General features: G+C 35.8%; 1 protein-coding gene and 1 long non-coding RNA gene across 2 annotated transcripts in view; one reads left to right on the plus strand and one right to left on the minus strand.

The window, feature by feature from the left end:
* LOC130708469 (uncharacterized) overlaps positions 1–21,663 on the plus strand; it is a 43,466-nt gene extending 21,803 nt beyond the window's left edge. The window contains exon 3 of the long non-coding RNA XR_009008714.1: positions 21,558–21,663. This is a non-coding gene — a long non-coding RNA (uncharacterized LOC130708469). The remainder of the gene's footprint in view (positions 1–21,557) is intronic.
* Positions 1–23,947, minus strand: part of MEGF9 (multiple EGF like domains 9) — an 85,574-nt gene that overhangs the window by 7,068 nt on the left and 54,559 nt on the right. The window contains exons 3-4 of the mRNA XM_057548992.1: positions 9,394–9,533; positions 280–423 (exon numbers count right to left, since the gene is read on the minus strand). Of these exons, the coding sequence (XP_057404975.1) occupies positions 280–423; positions 9,394–9,533 (284 nt within the window). The remainder of the gene's footprint in view (positions 1–279; positions 424–9,393; positions 9,534–23,947) is intronic.

A 23,947-nucleotide genomic window follows, 5' to 3' on the forward strand; every position in this document is an offset into this window, starting at 1 on the left:
GATGGATAGGCACTCAAAATTTTTTTATTCCTTCCTCTTCAGTCATGTCAGATGGAACAAAATACAGTTTTAACAAAAACTTGCTCATCCCTCCCTCATGTCTCATTTCACATATGTATTTGGATTTGAACTGCAAATTCCTAGAAAGGAAAACCTATACTGTTTTTATAACTCCCTTTCACCTACAGCATCTAGAACTTTATCAACACACTTTCTACCTATTGATAATTGATTCACTGATTTTTCCTCTAAAAATGAAGATTTAGGGAAAGGCCTTACTTATGATACAACTGCCTGTAGATGTCACTGCTGAACAAGGGCAGCGAAGACATTCTTTAGTGGCATCAGGACTCTGATAAAATCCTTCTTTGCATTCTTCACAATGATCCCCTCTGCTATTATTCTGGCAATTTAAACAAGCACCTAAAAGAAGCAAATCATTTCAAGAAGTTAAAGATTTACTCTGAAAGCACAGTTAACTTTAAATAGATCATACCTGCAACCAAAAAACCTTAAGAGTTAACCAGAAAAAGTTATCCACCAGAGATTGCACAGAGTTCAGTTTCTACCCCATCTTATTTCTATACTAAACAGGCCTATCAGTTCTGTGTCCCCTACTAGATTGTAAACTCTTTAGGGAAAGGCTAGATACATGACTAGAGTCGCAATAAGCCCTTGTTGATTGATTGACTACATACCAAAAGCAGGCCAACAATTTGCAAAGAAAAAATAAAAACAACCTAAAGACCTATTAAAAGAATAGATAAATTGTATTATTTTAATAGTTGGGATACTGTAGTTAAATTAGTGAACTACACCATATGTATGAACACACATAAATCCTAAAAACAATGTTGGTTGAAAAAAGCAAACTGTAGAATGATACATAAAGAAGAAGAGTGCTTACTTATTTTGTAAAAATTGATTGATTGAAATAAAAATTTTAAAAACCACACTAAACAATACTAAGCAAATGGATACATAATACTCTAGGCAGATGGATACATACATATGCAGTAAAAACTAAATCCAGACTGAGAGGGTACAGGCAAGTTATATGCTCTGTTATATGTCTCTGTAGAGGGAGGGAGAAAAACGAGAGCAGGGAAGAAAACAAAGAGGAAGAATTCCAACTCTATTTGAAATTTTCTATTTCAAATATGTAATTATAAATAGGTATAAATATTAAGCAAAATACCAAAGTGTTAATATTTATTAATTCTTTGTTATATTATTCTCCATATTTTTTTAAGATTTTTTTTTTGATGTGGACCATTTTTAAAGTCTCTATTGAATTTGTTAAAATATTGCTTCTGTTTTTTATGTTTTTGGTTTTCTGGCCCCAAGCCATATGAGATCTTAGCTCCCCAACCAGGGATCAAACCCACACCCCCTGCATTGGAAAGCAAAGTCTTAACCACTGGACCACCAGGGAAGTCCCTCTCCATATGGTTTTATATTTAAAAATTCAAAATAAAAATGAAAACAATTAATAAAGAAAATGAAAAGGAAGGAGGCAAGCAAAGTTATGTGTTTCTTAATAATACTCCTTTGGTTCCCTACTAGTAAGGACATTCTACAGGCACTGAAGCAGCATAACATCTGCAAACAGGAAACAAAAATGTGTAGTGTAATTTACATTCCACAAAGATTCAAAGGGACACTCAGAACTCCTATTACAGAAATAAGTGAGTAAACTCGACAAAGAAATCTAGGAAGACAATGAAATTTTTACATGATAAGCTAAATATAGTTCAGTGCAAAAGTATCATAAGTAATTTTATTTGATTTCTTTTCCTTACTAGTGAAATATTTACAAAAAAGGGGAGCGAGAATGAGGCTGTGGAATAAAATGGTCTGACAACTGGAACAAGATTTGAAAAACCAAAAGAATGGAAATTATTAACATACATCTCAAATCTCAATTCTTATGTGATTACAGCAAAGTTCCTTGAAACTTCATGAACTTATTCAGAAAGACATTTTTTTAAGTTTATTATATGAACACTTAACTCTGAATTAAATCAAATTTGCATGTAAATATCACTTTTAATTATAGAATTTTTTAAGGCCTGATAGTGTTAATGATGTATTTCATATATGTAACAAAGTAGTATATCCTCATACGTTGATAAACACTTAAGGTACTGATTTCTTCGCAGATCTTCTTATATCCTGATCCCTCTTTAGCTATGTATCATTGTGACAATAAAAATAGCTGAAAAATACATACTAGGAAACTGTAGATCTGGGCTCTAAAAATAAAATAAATGTCAAAGTGTTCTGCAGGTTGGAAAAGTCAAAACCTGCTTTATGTATAAAATCTGTCTACCTGCTCTCCCCCTATTAAAAATGTCCAATGGAAATAATTTTCAAGAAAAATTTCTGATAATGTCCTAAACTTTAATATAAAAATATCTCAAAAATTAATAGTTCTGAAACAGAATAAGGATGCATTCCAATAACACGCCATTTGCAATGTGGCAAGAAAAGGTCTTATTAAAAAACAGTATATATATATATATATATATATATATATACACTTTTAATACTTTGCTCCTACAATGTTACTGGACCTACATGCTTATTATTTTGGGGCTTTCTACTATTCTAGGTAAGACCTTCAAACGTTTGTTGTTGTGCTTATCACAATACAGCTTCACTCTCCTAAACCATTTATATTAGAATATTTAATATTTTTTTCCAGAAGAATTTCTTATTTCAATTTGTTTTACGCGACAAGCCGCAATGAGAAATCAATAAGAAAAAATAAGCCTACATGGTAAATATGTTATCTGAAAAGTAAAGGAGGAAACAAGTATAACAATAAAACTCATCAGTTTTTAAAAACTCATCACTCTACATTGCTTTAAAAATAGCATGCATCTGGAACACAGCTATAGAAAAAGAAAATTAATAAATTAAAGACGGTAAGACATAAATACACCAGAATGCTAACAATAGTTGTGAGGGGCAACAGTCCTTTAAGTGTTTTATTCCCCTCTAATTTTTAAATTGTCTCTATTATGAACTTAGCACTTTTATTTTTACTATCTTAATTTTTTTCTGATTACAAAATTAATACACTGTAAAATGTATCACATGTATATTGTAAAATATTTCAAAAACTCAAGCAATTTTAAAACATTTCATGTACAAAATTGAAGATTGATTTTTACAATAAAAATAAAGATCATAACTTTTAAAGTCCATATAGAGCAGGAACTAATAATATGAATTTGCTTTTTTTTTTTTAATTTTATTTATTTATTTATTTATTTATTTATTTATGGCTGTGTTGGGTCTTAGTTTCTGTGTGAGGGCTTTCTCTGGTTGCGGCAAGTGGGGGCCACTCTTCATCGCGGTGCGCGGGCCTCTCACTATCGTGGCCTCTCCCATTGCGGAGCACAGGCTCCAGACGCGCAGGCTCAGCGATTGTGGCTCACGGGCTTAGTCGCTCCGCAGCATGTGGGATCTTCCCAGACCAGGGCTCGAACCCGTGTCCCCTGCATTGGCAGGCAGATTCTCAACCACTGCGCCACCAGGGAAGCCCGAATTTGCTTTTCTAACAGCTTACAACTCCTCTTTGGGAGGCAACATAACATAAGAAAAATGGTATGTATTTCATGTCAGATATGAGTTCCATTCTCAGCTGAACCTCTTACAGCTATGTGACCTTCAGCAAATAGCTTCTCTGAGTTTCACTTTTTTAATATGTAAAATGGGATAATAATTCCTTGCCCAATGATTTAATGTAATGTAAACATTTCAGAGGGTATATGTAAATATTCCATAGGATATAATGCTTCAGATTCCTCATCTACAAACTAGGAAAGCTGAACTAGATGAGATCTAAGTTCCCTTTAAAATCTGAAATTTGAGAATCTTTTATGATAAATGACATATAAAAATTAGGCGAAGTGTAACTTTGTTCATTATGCTCTGCCTGGAACCTCCCAAATATAACAATACTGCCTTAAAATTCACATTTTCTTTGCTGAAAGATGGCCAAAGGAGCAAATCCAAAAAAAAAAGAATAAGTGTTTCCTGAAGATGATCTCATGCTCCTTGGCTAAGCATCAAAAAAATCTGGTGGTGGTAACCAAGAAAATAACTGGTCAAAGAAAAGAATGTAGGGTTCTTTTCCAACCAAATTCAGTGACAAAGCTTTGAAAGCATAAATTGCCACCTGTAAAAAGCCTTTTCCTTATTTATTTCATTACCTCTAATTCACATATAAACCTGTCAGAAATGCAGCAAGGTACTTTGTTATAAAAAGAAATGCCTAATCTTCTCTATGCAACAGAAGACAAACTTCAACCTGTTAAACAGAAAGAAGGCCAGCCTAAGCAAACAAGGGAGAGGGTAACAGAAGATAAGGTCAGAGAGAAAGGCAGAGGCCAAAAAAATGTAGTCATGGAAGGAAGTTTGAATTTTATTCCAAGAGGGAAAGGAAGACTTTGGAGGGTCTGAGCATGGGAACGACATGATTTGGTTTTACATTTTTAAAAGATCACGCTGGTTGTTATGTGAGACTGGACTGTGGTGGGGTGGGGTTCAGAGGATGAGAGGACAAGAGAGAAGGCAGAATGGTCAGATGAGAGCGTGTCAAAGTAGTTCAGAGAGATGACAGCTGCTTAGACAAGGATGATAGCAAAGAAGGTCATGTTGAATGTCAGGCTGACAGAACTTGCTGACGGACTGGATCTGCAGTAAGGAAAAGAAGCAAATGTGACTCCTATGGTGCCAGTCACCAAAGTGAAGGACACTAGAACACTAGGAGTAAAGCGGGCTTAGCTTATATAGTAAAATGAGGAGTTGTTTTGGATGTGTTAAGGCTACCTTGCCACTTAGAGCAGCGGTCCCCAACCTTTTGGCACCAGGGACTGGTTTCATGGAAGACAATTTTGCCATGGACGGGGGTGGGGGGGTGGGGGGATGGTTCAGGCGGTAATGTGAGCGACGGGGAGCGATGGGGAGCGGCAGACGAAGCTTCACTTGCTCGTCCGCCGCTCACCTCCTGCTGTGCAGCCTGGTTCCTAACGGGCGGCAGACTGGTACCGGTCCACGGCCCGGGGGGTTGGGGATCCCTGACTTAGAGCATTCAAATGAAGATGTCAAGTGCACTGTTAGATCTTTGAGTGTAGAGATCAAGGGAGAAATGTAAATCTGGTAATTAGCTCATTTGTAGATGGCATTTAAATTAAATCCAAGGGACTGAATGAGATCATTTAGGGAGAGTATAAATGCAGAAGACAAATGTGTCAAGACAAACAAACCTCTGAGGCACTCCAGTGCTTATAGGTGAAAAGAAGAAGATCTAGCAGAGCTGACTGAGGAGGGAAAAAAAAAAAAAAACAGGAAAGTGTGATATCTTAAAGTGAAGAAAGTCACTGAGGAATGAAGGATGAAGGAGTGGTCAACTCAGTCAAGCTACTGACCAGTCAAGGTACTCACCATGAGACACTATGAATACACAAAGTCGCCTTAAATTCTTAAAAAGAAGTACTCTATGTGAACATAAAGTTTTAGCTTAAAAATGACAGTCCCTCCCACCTCCATTTTAAGGGAAGTCTGTGTTCAATAAAGAAAATCTAGAAAAATACAGGAGAATAGAAACAAGATAAAAATCACCCAAAGAAAGCTGTTATTAAGATTTTGAATACTTTTCCTTGCATCTCTCCTTATATAGAGAAGTTTGGGTTTTGCTTTTTAAATAGTCTAGACATATGGCACATGTCGTTGTATACCCTGCTTCTTTCACTCTCTCATGTCGTTATATTTCATTCTTTAAAACATTTTCATGGCAACATAACAATAGTTGCCATTTATTGACTGCTTGTAATTAGCCAGGCACTGTATAAACATATTGCATTGAATCTTCACAACATCCCATTAGGCAGTTACTGTTATAATCCCAAATTTCTAAGTGAAAAAACAAGGCTAAGTAATTTGTACAAGGTAAGTCAAGATTTCACTTTCTGTGCTCTTATCATGTATTGCCTAGATAACATAATTTGCTTCATTCCCTGCTGTTACAAATAGAGTTGTCTTATTTTTTAGAATTATAACTGCCACTGTAGTGAGCATCTTTGAACATAAAGCTTTTTATGAATTTCAAATTATTTCCTAAGAATTGATTCCTGGAAACAGAATTACTGGATCAGGGAAATATTTTTAAGACATATTGCTTTCCAAAATATTTTTCTCAATATATTGTATCATGAAAAGGTTACTTTAAAAATCTACTTCAATCTAAAACACAAGGTATAGATAAAGACTAGGCGGGTGGGGGAAATAAGAACTGCAAAAACACAGTAAGTGGCCACCAGAGGGCAACCGTATCACAACACTGTTGAAAAAAATCTTTTCAAAATTTGAGACAAAAGGAAAGACTGATTTTATATTAAGCTGGCAGTTTTATATTAAGTGTTTGCACTCTTTCACATTAGATTCCACTTTTTTTATATTTCCAAACAGAGAAACCATTTATTTCTTATTACTAGCTGCTTTAGAAATCATAACCATGAAAAGGATTTCTTTTGCCTTAAATTATCTCCTGAGCAAAAACAGGTTGGGATTTATGTGACACTAAAGAAAGCTACCTCGCTGCTGCAAGGAAAATTAGAAATGAGAACCAGCAATGTAGACTGCTTCCTGGTACCATAAACGACCTAGGGAGCAATTTAAATCAACTCAGCATGATGAAGCATTTCTGTCGTTCTGTAGGATTGAAACTCATCTTTGCTCTGTAAGTTTCTCCATTCATTTGTTCATTTATTCAACAAAAATTTAGCAAATACTTACTATGTGCAAATATCTTTGCTAAATATTGTATAAAATGGTGAACAAAACTGGTATGAAACTTACAATGTAGTGAATAAACCATATATGACTCATAATCACAAATAAATATATAATTACAAACTGTGATATGTGCTATGAAAAAAATACAAGTGTATATGAGAGTGTGTAATTGGGAATTATCATTTAGCCTGGAGCATGAACTGCTTTCTAATGAAGTCACTTTTAACTGAAGGCCTGAAGGAAGGATATGGTTTAATAAGGCAAAGGGGCCAGGGGTGGGGGTACAGGTATATTAGAAAGACCATTCTAGGCAGAGGAAAGATCATGTATGAGAATCTTGGGACAGGGGAACATAACACGTGTTAGGAGTAGAAGCCAGTATGACTGGATCACAAACAGTAAAGAAAAAGAATAGCACAAAATAGAACTGGCAAGTAGGCAGGGACCAGATCACATAATTGAAAAAAAAAAAAACACAATTTCTTCTAAATCAATTTGTTTCACCACAGACTACAGGATTAGAATGAAGAATAAGATTTCAACACATTTTTCCAGGGTACTTTCTTTTCAAATATTCTGCTACCTTGGTCTCATAAAAACACTTGTACTTGTCAGACTAGTATGTTGTGATTTTTTTTGTTGGGGAAAAAAAGATTTCCAAGGAAGTATCTCTAATCCTTACACTCAGGAAAACTGAAGAGCAGAAAAGTTAATTGTTTTTAGTTTTAAACAGTTTAACTAAGTTTGCCTAGATGTGGTTTTCTTTGTTTTTTTTGTTTTTTTTTTTTAAATTATTTATTTATTTATTTATGGCTGTATTGGGTCTTCGTTTCTGTGCGAGGGCTTTCTCTAGTTGCGGCAAGTGGGGGCCACTCTTCATCGCGGTGCGCGGGCCTCTCATTATCGCGGCCTCTCATTGCAGGGCACAGACTGCAGACACGCAGGCTCAGTAATTGTGGCTCACGGGCCCAGCCGCTCCACAGCATGTGGGATCTTCCCAGACCAGGGCTCGAACCCGTGTCCCCTGCATTGGCAGGCAGATTCTCAACCACTGCGCCACCAGGGAAGCCCTTCTTTGTTTTTATACTGCCTACGGTTTGCTGAGCTGTTTGAATCTGTGGGTTGATGTCTTTCATTAATTTGGAAAACTCTTGGACATTATCTCTTTAGATATTTGCTTCTGTCCCAATATCTCTCCCCTTTCTTTCTGAGCCTTCAAGTACAACATTTATGTGAGACCTTTTGGCTATTTCCCACATGTCTTTCCTGCTCTGTTCTTTACATTGCATTCTTTTCCTCCATGCTGCAGTGTGGATATTTCAAATTGAGCTGTATTTAAATCTACTAACCTTGTCTTCACTGTATACAATGGTATATAACCTTGTCTTCACAGTATATACTGTATACTGCTGTTAAGTCCATGCAATGAGGTATTAATTTCAGACATATTTTTCAGTTCTAGATTATTCTTTTGATTATTTTTTATAGATTCCAAATCTCTTGAAATTTTGCCTCTTTTCACCTATTTTGTCTGTTTTTTCCTCTATTTTCTTAAAATATTAATTTTAGTTATTTTAAAGTCATTTTATGCTACCTCTAACACTTGGGTCATCTGTGGGTCTGCTTCCATTGTTTTTCTCTTTATTATTGGTCACATTTTCCTACCTGAGCATTGTCTAGTGTTTTGATTGCCAGACACAATGTACAAAGAACCACAGATGATTCCCCTTTCCTCTGTTAGACAGATACAATGAGAGGATCACCTCAATTCAATCAAAAATTGAGATAGGTTGAGGATGGACTGCAATTTTAGTATGAATCAGTTCACCTACGGTTCATCACTACTTCTTGGTCATGACCCTCTAAGGCTTTTGACTGAAAACCTAGCAGGCATGTGTCTCCTCAGCTCTGAAAGACTGCAACAGATTAGTACTTCCCTTAAGTAATGTGAGCCTAAGTCCCACTCCACACACCTTTGAATCTGGCAAGGTCTTGAGAGAGAGATGGTTGTATGTTGTAGCAGGTCCTCTCTTTCTAAAGAGATTTTGTCTCCTAAGCACCACAAGACTGAGAAATTTCTTTCTACCTTTTGGAACAGCCTTCCATCTCCTGCACAGTCAGCTTATGTCCTGTGGGAAAATTGGCCTTGTGTTTAGGGCTCCTCTAGTTTCCAATTCATCATGCGAGCCCCAAATGACTGCCAGAAGCTCTTCTTGTATCTCTTTCCTCAAGAAGAATTCTTTTACTTGGACCAAGCCTGCTCCTTAGTCTGTGCCCAGAATCAGCAATGTCCCTTGAAAGGAAAAAGGCTGGTTGATCATCAGCTTACTTAGGAATACCCTGTCTGGAATTTTAGTGCATATAGTTTTCCTTTCTTCCATGGATCTCCAACCAATATGATTTTTGAAATTTATATATCTTTTTTAAGTTGTTGTAGCAGGAGTTTGGCTTGCTATGACCTATTACATCCTACTTAGAAAAGAAAGACCCTTACAAACTATTTGGGAGAATCAACTCATAGATGAAGGACTTCAAAGTGAAAAGAACAGTGCACTAATTATATAAAAAGGTAAGGAAAGTGTGTACCTGTGAGGGCATCACAACTGGCAGACCGATTATTGCATTGGCAGGGCAAGCAGCCATTCTTATTAAAGTCATAATATCCATCTTGGCATCTATCACATGAAGAGCCGGTGACACCCACTTTGCACTGACATTTCCCAGAACTGCAAATAAAAGCAAAGACAATGAACAAAAGTAAATAAGTTTGAAAGTTTTGTTGCCTAACATCCCATCATAGATGATCTTAATGTAGAAATAGTTTCAACTAGATTCTATTCACTAGATGTACTGAGTGATTTTTATTTTGAATTGGAAGTTGAGCAGCTTCATGACTATATTAATTCAATTAACATAGTACTAACACTAATCATTTTTGACAATTTAATCCTCTGCACTTGGGTAGTTTATAATAGATGATAAAGGAACCATGGAGAGTACAAGTCCCTGGTCCTTCAAAATCTTTATTTACTAACAGCACTGGGGCATAGAACTGGCACTGCTGCTACATCTCATTCCTGAATCATTCCACAGTTCCCTCAGCACCCACACTGCCCAATCTGGAGAAGAAATACCACCCAGCCCTCATGCAATCTAGCTTTTGGCTGAAGAATATGAAGGCCAGGACCTTAATGAATGTGCTGGAAACTCAACATGATTTTCTACTTTAGGTCAATGCTTTATTAAAATATTTCTGATAATTAACTGGAATTCACAACTAAGTAAATATGACTATAATGGGGACCTCTATTGGCTTCTGAATTAAATCCATATAAAAATTCTAGATGGTCAACCCAAAAAGAACACTAAAAATCTAAAGTAAGAAAAATATTTTATTTAGTATCCCATCTCTTCCTATTAACCTGTTTTCTTAGGTGTCAATTACATCAGTGACATCATCTCTCTCTATTCAGTGAAACTTACATCTTTGTTGTAATTTTCACCTCTTCTCTCTCTACCCCATACTCTTCCAATCACTCCCTCAAATCCAATATATCACCAATTTCGGTCAAATTTTCTTTCAAATTTTCTCTTGTTATTTACTCTATAGTCACCCCTCTTAGAATATCTTTCCTCTTCTTCACCTCTCAAAATTTTTCCTGCTTTCAGGCTCATCTTTTCCCATGAAACTCTTCCCTGACTGGTCGACAGAGATCTTTTGGCCTCCTGATATCACACACTCTATACCATACATTTTATTCCTAATTATGGACTTTTCTATATTCTTTCATATATGTAACTCTTGTTTCTCTAGTTAGATTGGTAAAGACCTTAGGCAAAGGCCATATCATGCAGTTTTTTAAAAGGTTATCTTCAAGATTTAGCACGCGCCTAGGAATAGTGTACTCTAACTATTTTCATGTCATACATCTTACTCGGTAAGTTTGCTGAGTTCAGGGACCATATCTTAGCCATCTTGGTATGCTCAGATTCTAGTATAGTTCCTGGTTTGCTGTAGGCACTTAATATATGCTTGATAAATAAATGCTCAATACACAAATTGAGTTTTAGAGTTAAGCACTGGAAGGGAGAAAGAAAGATGAAAGACTATACTAATTACTAGAGTTCTCAAAACAGCTAAAGTACTTTCTCTTTTTCAACCTTTCTTTATATGCTCATTCTGGACATCAAGTTTTTAGACTTCATCTCAGTAACATTTTGGCACCAGTCATATTGGATGGGAGACAGTATAAGGTAGAACTGCATTTCAATATAATTATTTTAGAGACTGAGCTCCTAATAATGAGCCCCCATGGGGTTGTTCATTTTAGTTCAGAAGACTAAGCTAAAATTATTAATACTTACACAGCTCTTACACATGTCAGTTAAAGTAATCCCCTACTGCTTCCCATATTCCTATTTCTGTAATAAAAATAGAAGTTCTAAATTTGAGTTATTGGAACTTTGGGTTGAACTTTGCAGAATGGAAGTAAAGCAATTTTCAGCTGTGTGTATTCTACTTGTAGCATACAAACCTAAGAATTATTTTTTTAATTTGAGATGTGCCTCTCTGTTTATCAGCATGCCCTGGGCTAAATAATGAGGCTTTTGCCTCCTATCCTAAAAAACTATTTTGAGCAGCTAGAGTTGAAGTTTACTTCTCTCTCCCACTTACCATGGTTCTTTGCAATATCCCAGGGTATGCCAAAAAGGAGTAGAAAAACAGTTCTACATGGTATATTTTTAAGGCATAACTCAAAACCATTCCAGAAAGGAAAGAAAGCCAGGCTTATGTAAATTATAAATACTTAACATATCTTAAAGCCTTATATCCTGAGAAGTCACCTATCAAACTCTGTATTTCTATCTTAAAGCTGCCTAATATACTTGGTTATGTAATTTCTTGACTTACAAATAATTTTACAGAAAATGTAAAATGGAAGCATCTGAAAGCAGGAGTGATGATGATGATGATAAAAACAATGTCATCATTTATTGAGGGTCTATGTCAATAAATATATATTCTCTCTAATCCTAAAAATAACTCTACAAGGTGGCGGTCACAACCCTCATTTTACTCCTGAGGGAATTCAGAGGGTTAAAGTTACTGTCCACACCTAGTAAAGGCAGGTTTATTTATACAAAGCCAGACTTTCCCACTCTGCTACCGACCCTTTCCTCAGTTTAACTCTATATTTGTACAGGAAATCTGACTGCCAAATAACCTGATACCTACTTGCGTATCAAGCTTCATTCTGTAGATTCCAAGCACCAAAATTCACCATTTATTTAGGTTCTGACCCCAGTGAGCTGTTTCTGCCTTGCCCAGAATAAATCCCAGTCTCTTTTCTCACTGCCAGTAAGTTTCAGGTCTTCCTTAACAAAAGCTGAGAGTTCTTTCTGCTTGAAGAGACTGCAGCCTAACAAAGTCCAAGGTTCTCAGAGACACAAGCCCAGATATTTTGATGTTTAGTTAAAACTTAATTAAAGTTTGTATCGATCATACTATAGAAGATGATTATTCTCTTTAAAAATGCAACAGAAATGTACGTTTCCAAGTCTCTCAAGTAACTTTGCAAAAAAGAAAACAACTGAAAAAAACCCCAAAAGCCCACCTGCATACATATACGCAGTCTTACACCAGAATACCCCAAGGTATTTAAAGATCTAGCAAAGTAAATCTGTATTCGTCAAATATGAAGTTCAGGATTATCTTATGACTCAACAAGAAGGAATCAGTCAACTTAAGTCTCACTATACTGTCAGAAAATTATAAACGATATAATGTACCTTTTGGAGACTGGCCTTAGCCAATTTCCAAGGCTTTGGAAAAAATGTTAATCAAAAAATGCGGGCTTCCCTGGTGGCGCAGTGGTTGACAGTCTGCCTGCCAATGCAGGGGACACGGGTTCGAGCCCTGGTCCGGGAAGATCCCACGTGCCGCGGAGCGGCTGGGCCCGTGAGCCACAGCTACTGAGCCTGCGCGTCTGGAGCCTGTGCTCCGCAGCAGGAGAGGCCGCGATGGTGAGAGGCCCGCGCATCGCGATGAAGAGTGGCCCCCGCTTGCCGCAACTAGAGAAAGCCCTCGCACAGAAACGACGACCCAACACAACCAAACATAAATAATAAATAAGTAAAAAATAAATTAAAAAAAAAAACAAAAAAAAACAACCCCGCTGATCACCTAAATAAATAAAAATTAAAAAAAAAAAATGCTTGCTCCCCATTTCTCTATAGACATTAGGTTATTTGGTATACAAAAGAATAAACAGTTACTTTTAATGACAGTGTCTGCCCAATCCACCATCTATAAGAAAAAGGTATTACCTTGGAATACCTAATCACCTAATAACATCTCATAACCGTAATACAGCCAGTGTTCCCAAAGTAGTTGCTATTCCTATAAGTGACCTTTCTCTTCATAGTTCTGCTCTAGACACTCGGAAGACTGATTTAAGCAGGCATCTTTCTCCCTGGAGAATATGCTCCTTAGTTCTTCATTTAAAAAAAAAAAAAAGTGGCTTTATGAATCTTGATAAGGTGGTTGACTAGTCTAGATACCATGCATCACTTTTCCTGGGTAGATTTTAAAACAACAAGAAAGGAGGTGTTTTTTCTCTCTTTTAAAAAAAATATAGAATGGAGTGGGGAAGTTTGGTTGTGAGCCTGCAACTAGTAGTGCTTTTCCATCATGTTACTCATGGCCCATGGCCAATTTCTGCATGTATAAGAATTAAATCACTCAGCAAATATAAAGCTTTCCCTGTGTGACTTCTTTTATAGAATAAAGCCTTTACAACACCGCTTTTCATGGTCTCCCTCTGTTAAAGACCGTTGAATGCTTTTTGAAGCAAAGGTCAATGATATAAATGCAATGAAATTTTTTAAAAAAAGAAAAGAAAAAAAAGGCCTGTTAACAGACCACTTGTGCTTATCCATAGGTCTAAAATGAAAGAACCAAAGACTCACATCTTCATATCTGGAGAATAAGGGCACAGAGCTGGATTTTGAAAAGTCAGAAATCTATACTACTGAGATCAACTAGCAAAGAATTTAAGATGGAATTTCCTCATCTGGCATCATTTTTTATAGACATGAGTTAGTTGCTAGTAAAGAACTAATGAAGTATGGATAATTATATCAGAAAGAAGAATATGGAATTATTTATAAAGGAAGCACAAACATTGTGGAACTAAGCTACACTAAGTATAACTAAACATATATTATACATTCTTAAATTATCCCAGACAGAATTATCAGATTTTCTTATGGTGTCAGTGCTTAGTTATAGAATTTATCACACTCACAGGTGTGAACAACTATTACAAGGTTTAAACACTTGAAAATTTCTCTCTTAAAATGTAAACAAAGAATGTATTTTCTGACATGAAGTTACTCGTTTTTCAAAGGAAATTCAATGGTGTGTCATCTCAAGATATTGTACATATTTATATCATACAAGTACTAACCAAAATATCATTTTAAAGGTTCTGTTTTAAGATGAGTGGGTGGAGAATCTTCAGAATTTCCATTATTTTACTAGGGTAGGAAGGGTGGAACACAGGAAGGGAGGTATCAGGGTCTATGGAAAATTCATAGCCTGAGGAGACAGAGAGAGCTTGGTTCAAATTCCAGCTCTGCTAGTAACTAGCTGGGACTAAGTTCTTATTCTATCTTGGACTCAGTATTCTCATTTGTAAAATGAAGATAATTATACCAAACTTTGTAAAGTCCTTGTGAGGATTAAAGATCACATATGCAGGGTACTTAGCACAGTGTCTGGCACATAATCAGTACTCAAAAATGAAAGAACTACGAAGATGATGACAATGGTCCTAGATCTTTAATTTTTTCTGTGAATTGTAAAGAGAATGAGTTAGAATCTCTACTAGGCAAAAACAGACAAGATTATTTACTTTTAAAATTCTGTTAACAAACCTAGAAAAATGGCAAGAATTTATGGGGTAATTACTAGTTTGGAGCAAAAATGTGGCTAGGAAAAGAGAGCACATTATGAACACATGGTAGAAACAGTTTTTGGAAAGAAAATTTAAAAATTGAGAAGGGAAAGAATCAGCAAAATCCTACATTAGGTGGGACCAAAGCCAGCAAGAACTGATATGCTTTTGTACCAACTAGCTAATTGATTTAACTTTTTTCTAAATTGCCAAATGTCTTGACATGTTTTACATTATCAAAAACATTGTCTATTTTCTTCCTAAGATGTACAAGGTATAAATTATGTGCATGGCATACCTTTATATATAATGTTATCAATTTTAATTCAAACAGTCACAGAGTAACTACAAAGGTATAGTTCTAATTAGGGGAAATTAATTTATTCAGAAGCCTTGCTTTTCTTCCTTCCTTCTTCCTCAGACAGCTTACATGTTGGCACTCTGACATGGAAAAAACAAGAAACAGAAAAAGAGAGATAATTAAATGTATCAATTTTCTTCTTCTGCCTCTTTTAATAACTAAAAGCAATTTAGTTTAGGAAGAGACTTAAACTACTAGTTAAAACAGAGTCTGAAATTAGAAAATTGCTGATTGCAAGCTTTCCCAATATACTAAAAATAATATTAAAAGGCAGCTAGCAAAAGTTTTTCTAACCAGAAAAAGCTTGTACATGGGAAAATAAACAACATGAAAAGTTATTAACAATCCTTAATTTCATGTTTGGCTCATGGTTTGTAAAGGTAATGAAAAAAATAATTTCTCCTTTTTGTGAAAGAAACTCAATAATCAGACATTTTGGCAAAAGACTATTTGCATTTAGTGTTCCTCTGTCTTTCTACCATCATGGAAAAGACCACTATGCAATGAGCAAAGCTCCTTTTCTGGAGGAAAAAAGAAGATAGCTTCATTATTGAAAACATTGGGCTATTATGCTAAACATTCCTTGTTTTTTCGAGTCTAAAATATGTTTAGAGGAAATTCATATTTGAACAGAAATTCTTAATACTCAAAAAGGGCATTGCCTAAGTGTAAAAATATTTTCTGATAGCTGGTCTTACCAAAATCAAATTTAAAAGTTTATTTGAAAAGCCAGAAGTAAAACTTAATGGTAAAAAAAATAAAAGTATCATATTTCCAGAGCCACAACTTGGGAGGGCAAACTTAAACTAGGAAAGTTATTTCTTATTTCCTTCACTTTTTTTTTTAATGGAAGAAATATAGCCATAAGAATTCGCAGACCCACACAATTACTCCATTATTTGATAGTGATTTCTGCATTTCAGAAGTCATTTTGAAAACAGAAAAAGCATGAAGTCCCAGTATCATCTTCTTGAAAAGATGATGCTTCTCACATGTTAACATCTGTATTCTTTTGTAACTATTGTAAAAGGTTTGCTTAGTAAAACGACAATTATTAATACTTAATTTGTTTTCACGCTGAGTTCTAAAAACTAACTTGTAGAGCTTAGAATTTAGAACTCATTTTCTCACAGAAATGACAGCGTAAGTGGTGGCTTAGTTTCCAGATGAGCGAACAGAAACCTGTTTAACTCAAAATGTTGATATCAACAGTACTGAGAACCAAGTCCTTTATACCCAAGTCTTAACTAAGCCTTTGTGTTCTGAACCTGTAGGGGGTGGAGTGGTCGGGGGGCAATATTAACATTTATTGAATTCCTACTATGGGGTTATAAATAAAGTGCATAGAGCAATATTTATCTACGCATTACTTAATTTTGTCCTTACAATATGACATTCATTAGTTTCAGTTTTGTCACTTTCTTGCTGTTTGATTATTGGGCAAGTTAAGTTTCCACATCTGAAAAATAAGAATAATAAGCCCTGTTTCAAAAGATTGTAATCATTGGATAAATTTACATATTTAAGTGTCTTCCAAATATTAGTAGCTCTATATATGGTAAAATACTAATATTGTCAACATCCCCAATTGTTAGAAAATCAGCAATGTGAACGACTCAGTTTTCGAGGTCACACAGCCAGAGAGTAATCAGAATCAGAGCCTAGGTCTTCTGCCTACTAATACAATGTTTTTTTCTCTCTCTTCTATATTACAGATTACCTCTATGTACATAATGAAAGCAATTCAGAAGGATTTAATGTGCCCATCTCTATAGACTTGCAAAACTCCTAGAAGCTTTTTATGTTGATCTTCTCCTGGCTCAGTCGTCAGTCATTTAAATATCTCCTCAGTTGAATGAGACTTTAAAACAATTGCCAAAGAAATAAGACATTGCTTCTGATCTGTCTCAATACAATTACAAGACTTAGGAGCTCTTGTTTCCTACCTGTATCTAGCACTATTTGCAAATGCCCCCATAACAGCCAGTTTCCTTGCAAAGCTTTCTTTTTCCCCCTACCAACTTTGATATAATTTTGCAAAAGTTTTTCAGTCTTCATTTTTAAATTATGAAATATTCTTTCAGAAGTAGACAAATTTAGGGCTCCCCTGGTGGCGCAGTGGTTAAGAATCCGCCTGCCAATGCAGGGGACATGGGTTCAAGCCCAGGTCCGGGAAGACCCTACATGCCGCAGAGCAACTAAGCCCGTGCGCCACAAGTATTGAGCCTGCGCTCTAGAGCCCACGAGCCACAACTCCTGAAGCCCACGTGCCTACAGCCTGTGGTCCTCAACAAGAGAAGCCACCGCAATGAGAAGCCCGTGCACCGCAACGAAGAGTAGCCCTGGCTCGTTGCAACTTAAGAAAGCCCACGCACAGCAACAAAGACCCAAAGCAGCCGAAAATAAATAAATAAAATAAATAAATTTATTTAAAAAAAAAACAGAAGTAGACAAATTTAAAGACAATACAATCATCTTTGAGTTATTTAAAGAACAATAAACTTAAAACTTTGATACCCACTAGTGAGACATTTGAAGCCCCTTAAGTGGCCCTCCTCAACTGCACCCTTTCTCTTGCCCCAGAAGCAACTAAGTTTTAATCATTCTTTAGCTTTTTAAGAGTTTTACCATCTCTGTATGCATTACTAAATAATATATAGTTTTGCCTGCTCTTAAACTTCATTAATAAAAATAATTATGTACAGTTCGATTCACTATTTTCTTGCTCAGTAGAATATTACGTTTTTGAAATTCATCACTGTAAATTTGTATAGCTGTAGTCATTCATTTTTCTCTGCTGTATATTTCATCATATGAATATAACCCTATGTATTTATTCATTCTTCTAGACATTTGGGCTGTTTTCATTTGTTATTATGGATACCAAAGGCTTCTGTGAACCTTCTTGTATGTCCTTTCTGGTACACATGAGCATGCTTTTCTCTAGGGTATTTACCAAGGAATGGAACGGCAAGGTAATAGTTTGTGCATGATCAACTTTACTAGGCAATGCCTAACTGTTTTCCAAAGTGGTAGCAACAATTTACACTCCCATTACCAGTGGAATAGTGGTCTCATTGTTCTGTATCCTCACCGACGCTTGATGTCGTCAGCTTTTTAAATTTGGGGCAATTTGGCAGCTTGAAGTGGTATCACGTTCTGGTTTTAAATTGCATTCTCCTGATTATTAATGAGATGGAACATGTTTTCATGTTTATTAGCCATTTAAGCTTCCTCTTCTATGAAGAGTCTGCCCAAGTATTTCTGACATTGATTTGTACACATTCTTTATGTATTCCTGGAAAAGCAAACCTTTATCAGTATAATGTGCTACAATTATCTTCTCTCAGTTTGTGGCTTGTCTTTTCACTCTTTTCACAAGTTTCATAGTTTAATGAAGTGTTAAGATATGAACTCTGGAGCTTAACCACCTGGATTCAAATCCTGGTTTTATCACCTACTAGCCATATGACCTTAAGTAAATCATTTAAACTCTTTGTGCCTCAGTTTCCTCACTTATAAAATGGAGAAAATAATAGTACCTCTCTTATAGGTTTGTTGTGACGATTAACTTAGTTAATGTGTCAAGCATATAGTACATTGCCTGACACATAGTAAAGACTATGTAAGTATTGTCATAACACTAACATTATTGTTTAGGAAATCCTTCCCCACCTCAAGGTCATTAAGACGCTTTATGTTTTGCCTTTCACATTTAGGTCTTTAATCCACCTCATCTTTATTTCTGCATATGAAGAAAGTCAGAGGTCCAATCTCATCTTCTTCCTTACAGATAATCAAAGCTCTAGTACAATTCATAGAAAAGTCCATCCTTTTATCCCTAAGCTTTAATACTTCCTATGCCATATGTCAAATGTCTTCACAATCATGGATTGTTTCTGAGCTTTCTTTTTTATTCTGTTTATCTGTTTGTCTATTCCTGAACCAATACCACACTGTCTTAATTACTATAGCTTTATTTCCCTCCCCCCCATTTTTCACATGAAATTTTTTGAAAATATAGATATATTGAAAGAACAGTATTTTGAGTATCTGTGTATATATTTTGCTTTACCTAGTACTCCCCTAACCCCTTCTCCCAACTCACATCACTTCAGCCACAATCACCCTGCTTTTGCTCAAATATGCTAGGCACATTCCTGCATCAGGAACCCTGTACTTGCTGTTCCCTCTATTAGCAATACCCTTTCCCTAGGGGATCCATATGGCATGCTCCCTAACTTCTTTTTGTTATTTATTCAAATGTCATATTCTCAACAAGGCCTTGGCTAGCTACACTATCTAAAATTATAATATCTCTTACTATTTAACATAATATATATTTTATTTCCTTGTTTATTCTCTCTCTCCCCATCAAGAATGTCAGCTCTTAAAAAACAAAAGAATGTCAGCTCTATGAAATCAGGGTGTTTTATCTGTTTTTTTCCACTGCTGTATTCCCACGGCCTAGCACAGTGCCTGGCACATGACAGACACTCAAATTTTTTGTTTAATGATTATGTAATCTGGCTCCAAAATCTATGTACCTTTCTTCATTAACTCTGATGCCTTCTGAGTGCACTATTTGTCTTCAATTTAGTCCATTTAATATTTTCCAAGCACCTAATCCTGAGGCTTTATATCACATTTAAATAAACCTCTTAGAATCTTAGAAATAGGATATTTATTCTAGGTGAGAAAAATGAGACATTTAATGACTGGTCCATGATGAGTCAATCAACCTTGGAAGACAGTGATCCCTTGGGTTTGTTCTTTAAAGTAGGACAAAGAAGAGCAGATAAAAATAAAATTACTAGCCCTCAAAGAAAATGCTATTTTACTTAACTTCAGTATTCTATTATGACCCTGCTAAAAGGGCCTCTTTAATGTTTATAACCCTTATATAAACAAAGAACAGAGGCTAGAATGCCTTCTGGTTTTCTCCTGCATATAAGTTGACATTAGGTTTTAGGGGGCAACGTTGTCCACTAGATCAGTGGTGCTCAAACTTAGGCATGCATCTGGAAAGCTTGTTATAACACTGACTGCCCGGCCCTATCCCAGAATTTCTGATTCAGATAGGTCTAGGGCTGGCCCCAAGAATTTTCATTTCTAATTAATTCCTAGGTTATGCTGATACTGGTCTGAAGACCATACTTGGAGAACCACTGCACTAGATTAACTGGAAAAATATCATTGTTCTTATTTCACTCCCTACTTTTAATACTCCTAGCCCTGACTTAATTTCCACCTCTAGGCTTGGTGCTGAACCCTTTATTTGGTATCAGTTCTGACCTAAGGAGAGGGTACTTACAGCAATCAACCTCAGTGATGTCTGTCATCAAGTTCCATTTGCTTACTGGTTCCTTTGACCTCAGTCCCCTATATTCTCAATGACTGAATTACAACTATTGTCCCTAGCTTCTCAATGCCTGGCTCCTGGTCCCAGTTGCCCTGCCTCCCCACTTCCCACCTCAATGGCTAGGTCCATGACACTTGTTTTTAGCTCTCCTGCATGTCAAATGCCTGCCATTTAGGCTCCAGCAAGTCAGGTGGACTCAGCTTTGATATTCATTAATGTGCTAAATCCTACCTTTCAAATGATTCTCTACACATACTCTCATTATTTCAAATTGTCTTCTTCTATGCAATATTTATTTTCATTGTGCCCAGATCTGACTTCTAGATTTATGTCTCCATGAGCCAGTTCCTAGGTGGATGAATCATGCTAACCACACCCAGAACTTCACTTACACTGAGCTGCTGCCATATCTAATCTTGCCCATTCTATTTTAGGGTACAGTGGGGAGAACCTTGGAGTCAGACAGACCTAGTCTCAAATCTAAGCTCTGCCACTTATTAGTTATGCCATATTGCTAAGTAACTTAGCCTCTAAGAGCAAGATAGCTAAGTTGTTCTGAGAAGTCAGCAAGGTTATATGTGTAAAGCATCAAGCATAGAGGTTCAACAGTGTTCATTAGATGTTAGTTTCCTTCTGATCCTCCTGCTAAATTATGCAGCTTCCTTAGGTAAACGGTTTAGTCAAGAAGGCTAAAACTATTTCCCTGCAAAAACCTTTCTTTCAAATACCTATAGTATCTGTTTTACTGGACATTCTATTTAACTGTAGAACTTTTTAAAAATCAACTCAAGACCAGGAAAAATAAAAATTAAAGAGATGGTTGTAGTGTATGTGTTGGGAATTGGCAGAAGAGACAAAGGGATTCCGGTACTGATAATATAAGCCATATTTTCATTACTGCTTTTGGCAATGTGAGAAGAACATCTATGCCCTTCCTGTATAGTATTCAGAAAACTTCTTAACTTGATGGTATCTCAGATCCCTTTGAGAATCGATTGAATGTTGCAGACCTTCTCCACAGAAAAATGCACAGATTCACCATTACATTTCATGTGCTTCCCCCTCTTAGGTTAAGAACTCCTGACCTCGAGCACAGGGGAGTATACTTACCCAGAACTGCAAGCCATGGGAGTTTAATGCAACAGAAAGAACATGGGATATGGTGTCAGAAGACCTTGAGATGACTCTTCTCACTCTGGTATGTAATAGATATCCAACTTTGGGCTTATCATGTAACCTTTCAAATATTACTTCTCATCTGTAATTTGGTGGATAACAATTTTTACCTACCTCTCAGGGTTGTTGTTAGAATCAAATGAGAAAATGTACAGGAGAAAAGAACACTATTACTTGTAAATGACTTTACAGATATTAGTTATTAACATTCTCTGGAAACCTACTGAATTTATAAACACAGGGGCAAGCTTGAAAATCCAAATTATTGAAACTAATGGAATATATCATACCAGAGAATTATCTTAATAAATAAAAAAGCATAATAATGATTTTAATAATAATGAAATTAATAATTTTAAACTAGTCCTATACACTTTGAATGTCAAAATAATCATGGCTGAAGCACTTATGCTCCTTTTTAAAGGAAATCTTGAGAAACTTCAAGCCCAAATCTCTAACTGGGATTGAGAAATTTAGATATTTTGAGTGTAAATCAAATCCAAGGAGAAAAAAGATGAATAGTCCCATATTTCTCTCTACCCTACAGGAAACATATTTCTTGCTATGAAAAAACCATCTGAGACGGAGAAAGTCATGCTGATTTAGTTTTCTTTCAAGGGACACAGGGGAAGACAAAGCCTTCTCTGTGGGAACAAGCATCCTTCTATTTTAGCCTAAGTCTACTAACATTTTAGAAGCTCTTCTTTTAAAACTTTAGAGAAAGAAGATATTTAAAATATTAAAGTAGGCTACGAATTTGATCGTATATTCTAACCACAACGTCATACATCTAAAATGGCAGATCTCCACGACAACAAAGTAAGTTTATTTCCTTATCCTGATTCCTCTTATGGATCTAAAGCTAAAAATTGTCACCAGGACCAATTCTGCCCTCATAATAAGACAGTAATACTATCCATATTCCCTTGACTGACTGTTCCAAATAACAATTCTATTAACTTTTTATTTTGAAATAATAGATTTAAAGAAAAGTTGTAAAGATAGTACAGAGAGTTCTTGTATACCATTCATGCAACTTCCCCTAATGTTAACTTCTCATGTAACCATGGTATATTCATCAAAACTGAAAATTAACATCGCTACACTGCTGCTAACTAAACTATAGACTTTGTCAGATTTTCCTAATTTTTACACTAAGGTTCTTTTTCTGTTCCAGGATCCAATCCAGGATATTACCTTACATTTACTCATCTCCTTAGCCTCTTCCAATTTGACAGTTTCTTGGTCTTTCTTTGTCTTTTACTACCTTGAAGCTTTTGAAAAGTACTGGTCAGGTATTTTGTAAAATGTTCCTCAATTTGAGTTTGTCTGATGTTTTGTCATGATTAGACTGAAGTTATGAATTTGGGGTAAGGATATCATAGAGGTAACATGCCCTTCTCATTTCATCATATCAGAGAGTACAGGATACTCACGTGACTTATTACTGATGATGTTATCTTTACCACTCAAAGGATAATTTTTCATGCTAGGAATCTGTCTATATGGTAGCTAAACCTAGGATGGTTACCACCCTTATTTGGAAAATAAGCAAAGGTTCAGCTGCTCAACTAAGAAACTCTGGGAACTACTGAAGGTAGTATAGTCAAACAGGTGTTGGTTTGAGTCTGTTTCTGCCACTTACTAGTTGTCTGTTGGGGGGCAAATTACTCAAGTCTCAGTTTCTTCACCTGTAAAATGAGAATAATACCACTTCAACCAGTTGTTATTTTATCCTTACAAGATAGTATATATAAAGCACTTAGCTTGGCACATAGTAAATAATCAATAAATGTTAATGCTGTTCATTCTGGGGTTGATGGTGGTAGTAATAATGTTAGTAGTATTTGCCAAGTTGTGTTGTGTGTTATTTTCATCTCAGAAGGAAGTCAAACTACAGACCAGAAAAATACTACGTGTTTATAAGATTTTTAAACTTTTTAAGTGTATTAAAATGTCCTATCAGAGAGATGTTTAACTAGAGATTAAATATGTGGGTTTTTTCTTCTTTAGCAAGAGAAGTTTGCAATTGCTTTGCCATTTGGGCAGAGGTAGAAAATAACCTTCAAGCAGATCCTACTGACTGGGTAAAGAATCATTTAAGAATGAAATTAGAATACTCCCTAACACCATACACAAAAATAAACTCAAAATGGATTAAAGACCTAAATGTAAGGCCAGACACTATAAAACTCTTAGAGGAAACCATAGGCAGAACACTCTATGACATAAAACACAGCAAGATCCCTTTTGACCCACCTCCTAGAGAAATGGAAATAAAAA

Source organism: Balaenoptera acutorostrata, chromosome 6 (assembly GCF_949987535.1).
Source record: "Balaenoptera acutorostrata chromosome 6, mBalAcu1.1, whole genome shotgun sequence".
NCBI classification, from domain to species: Eukaryota; Metazoa; Chordata; class Mammalia; order Artiodactyla; family Balaenopteridae; genus Balaenoptera; species Balaenoptera acutorostrata.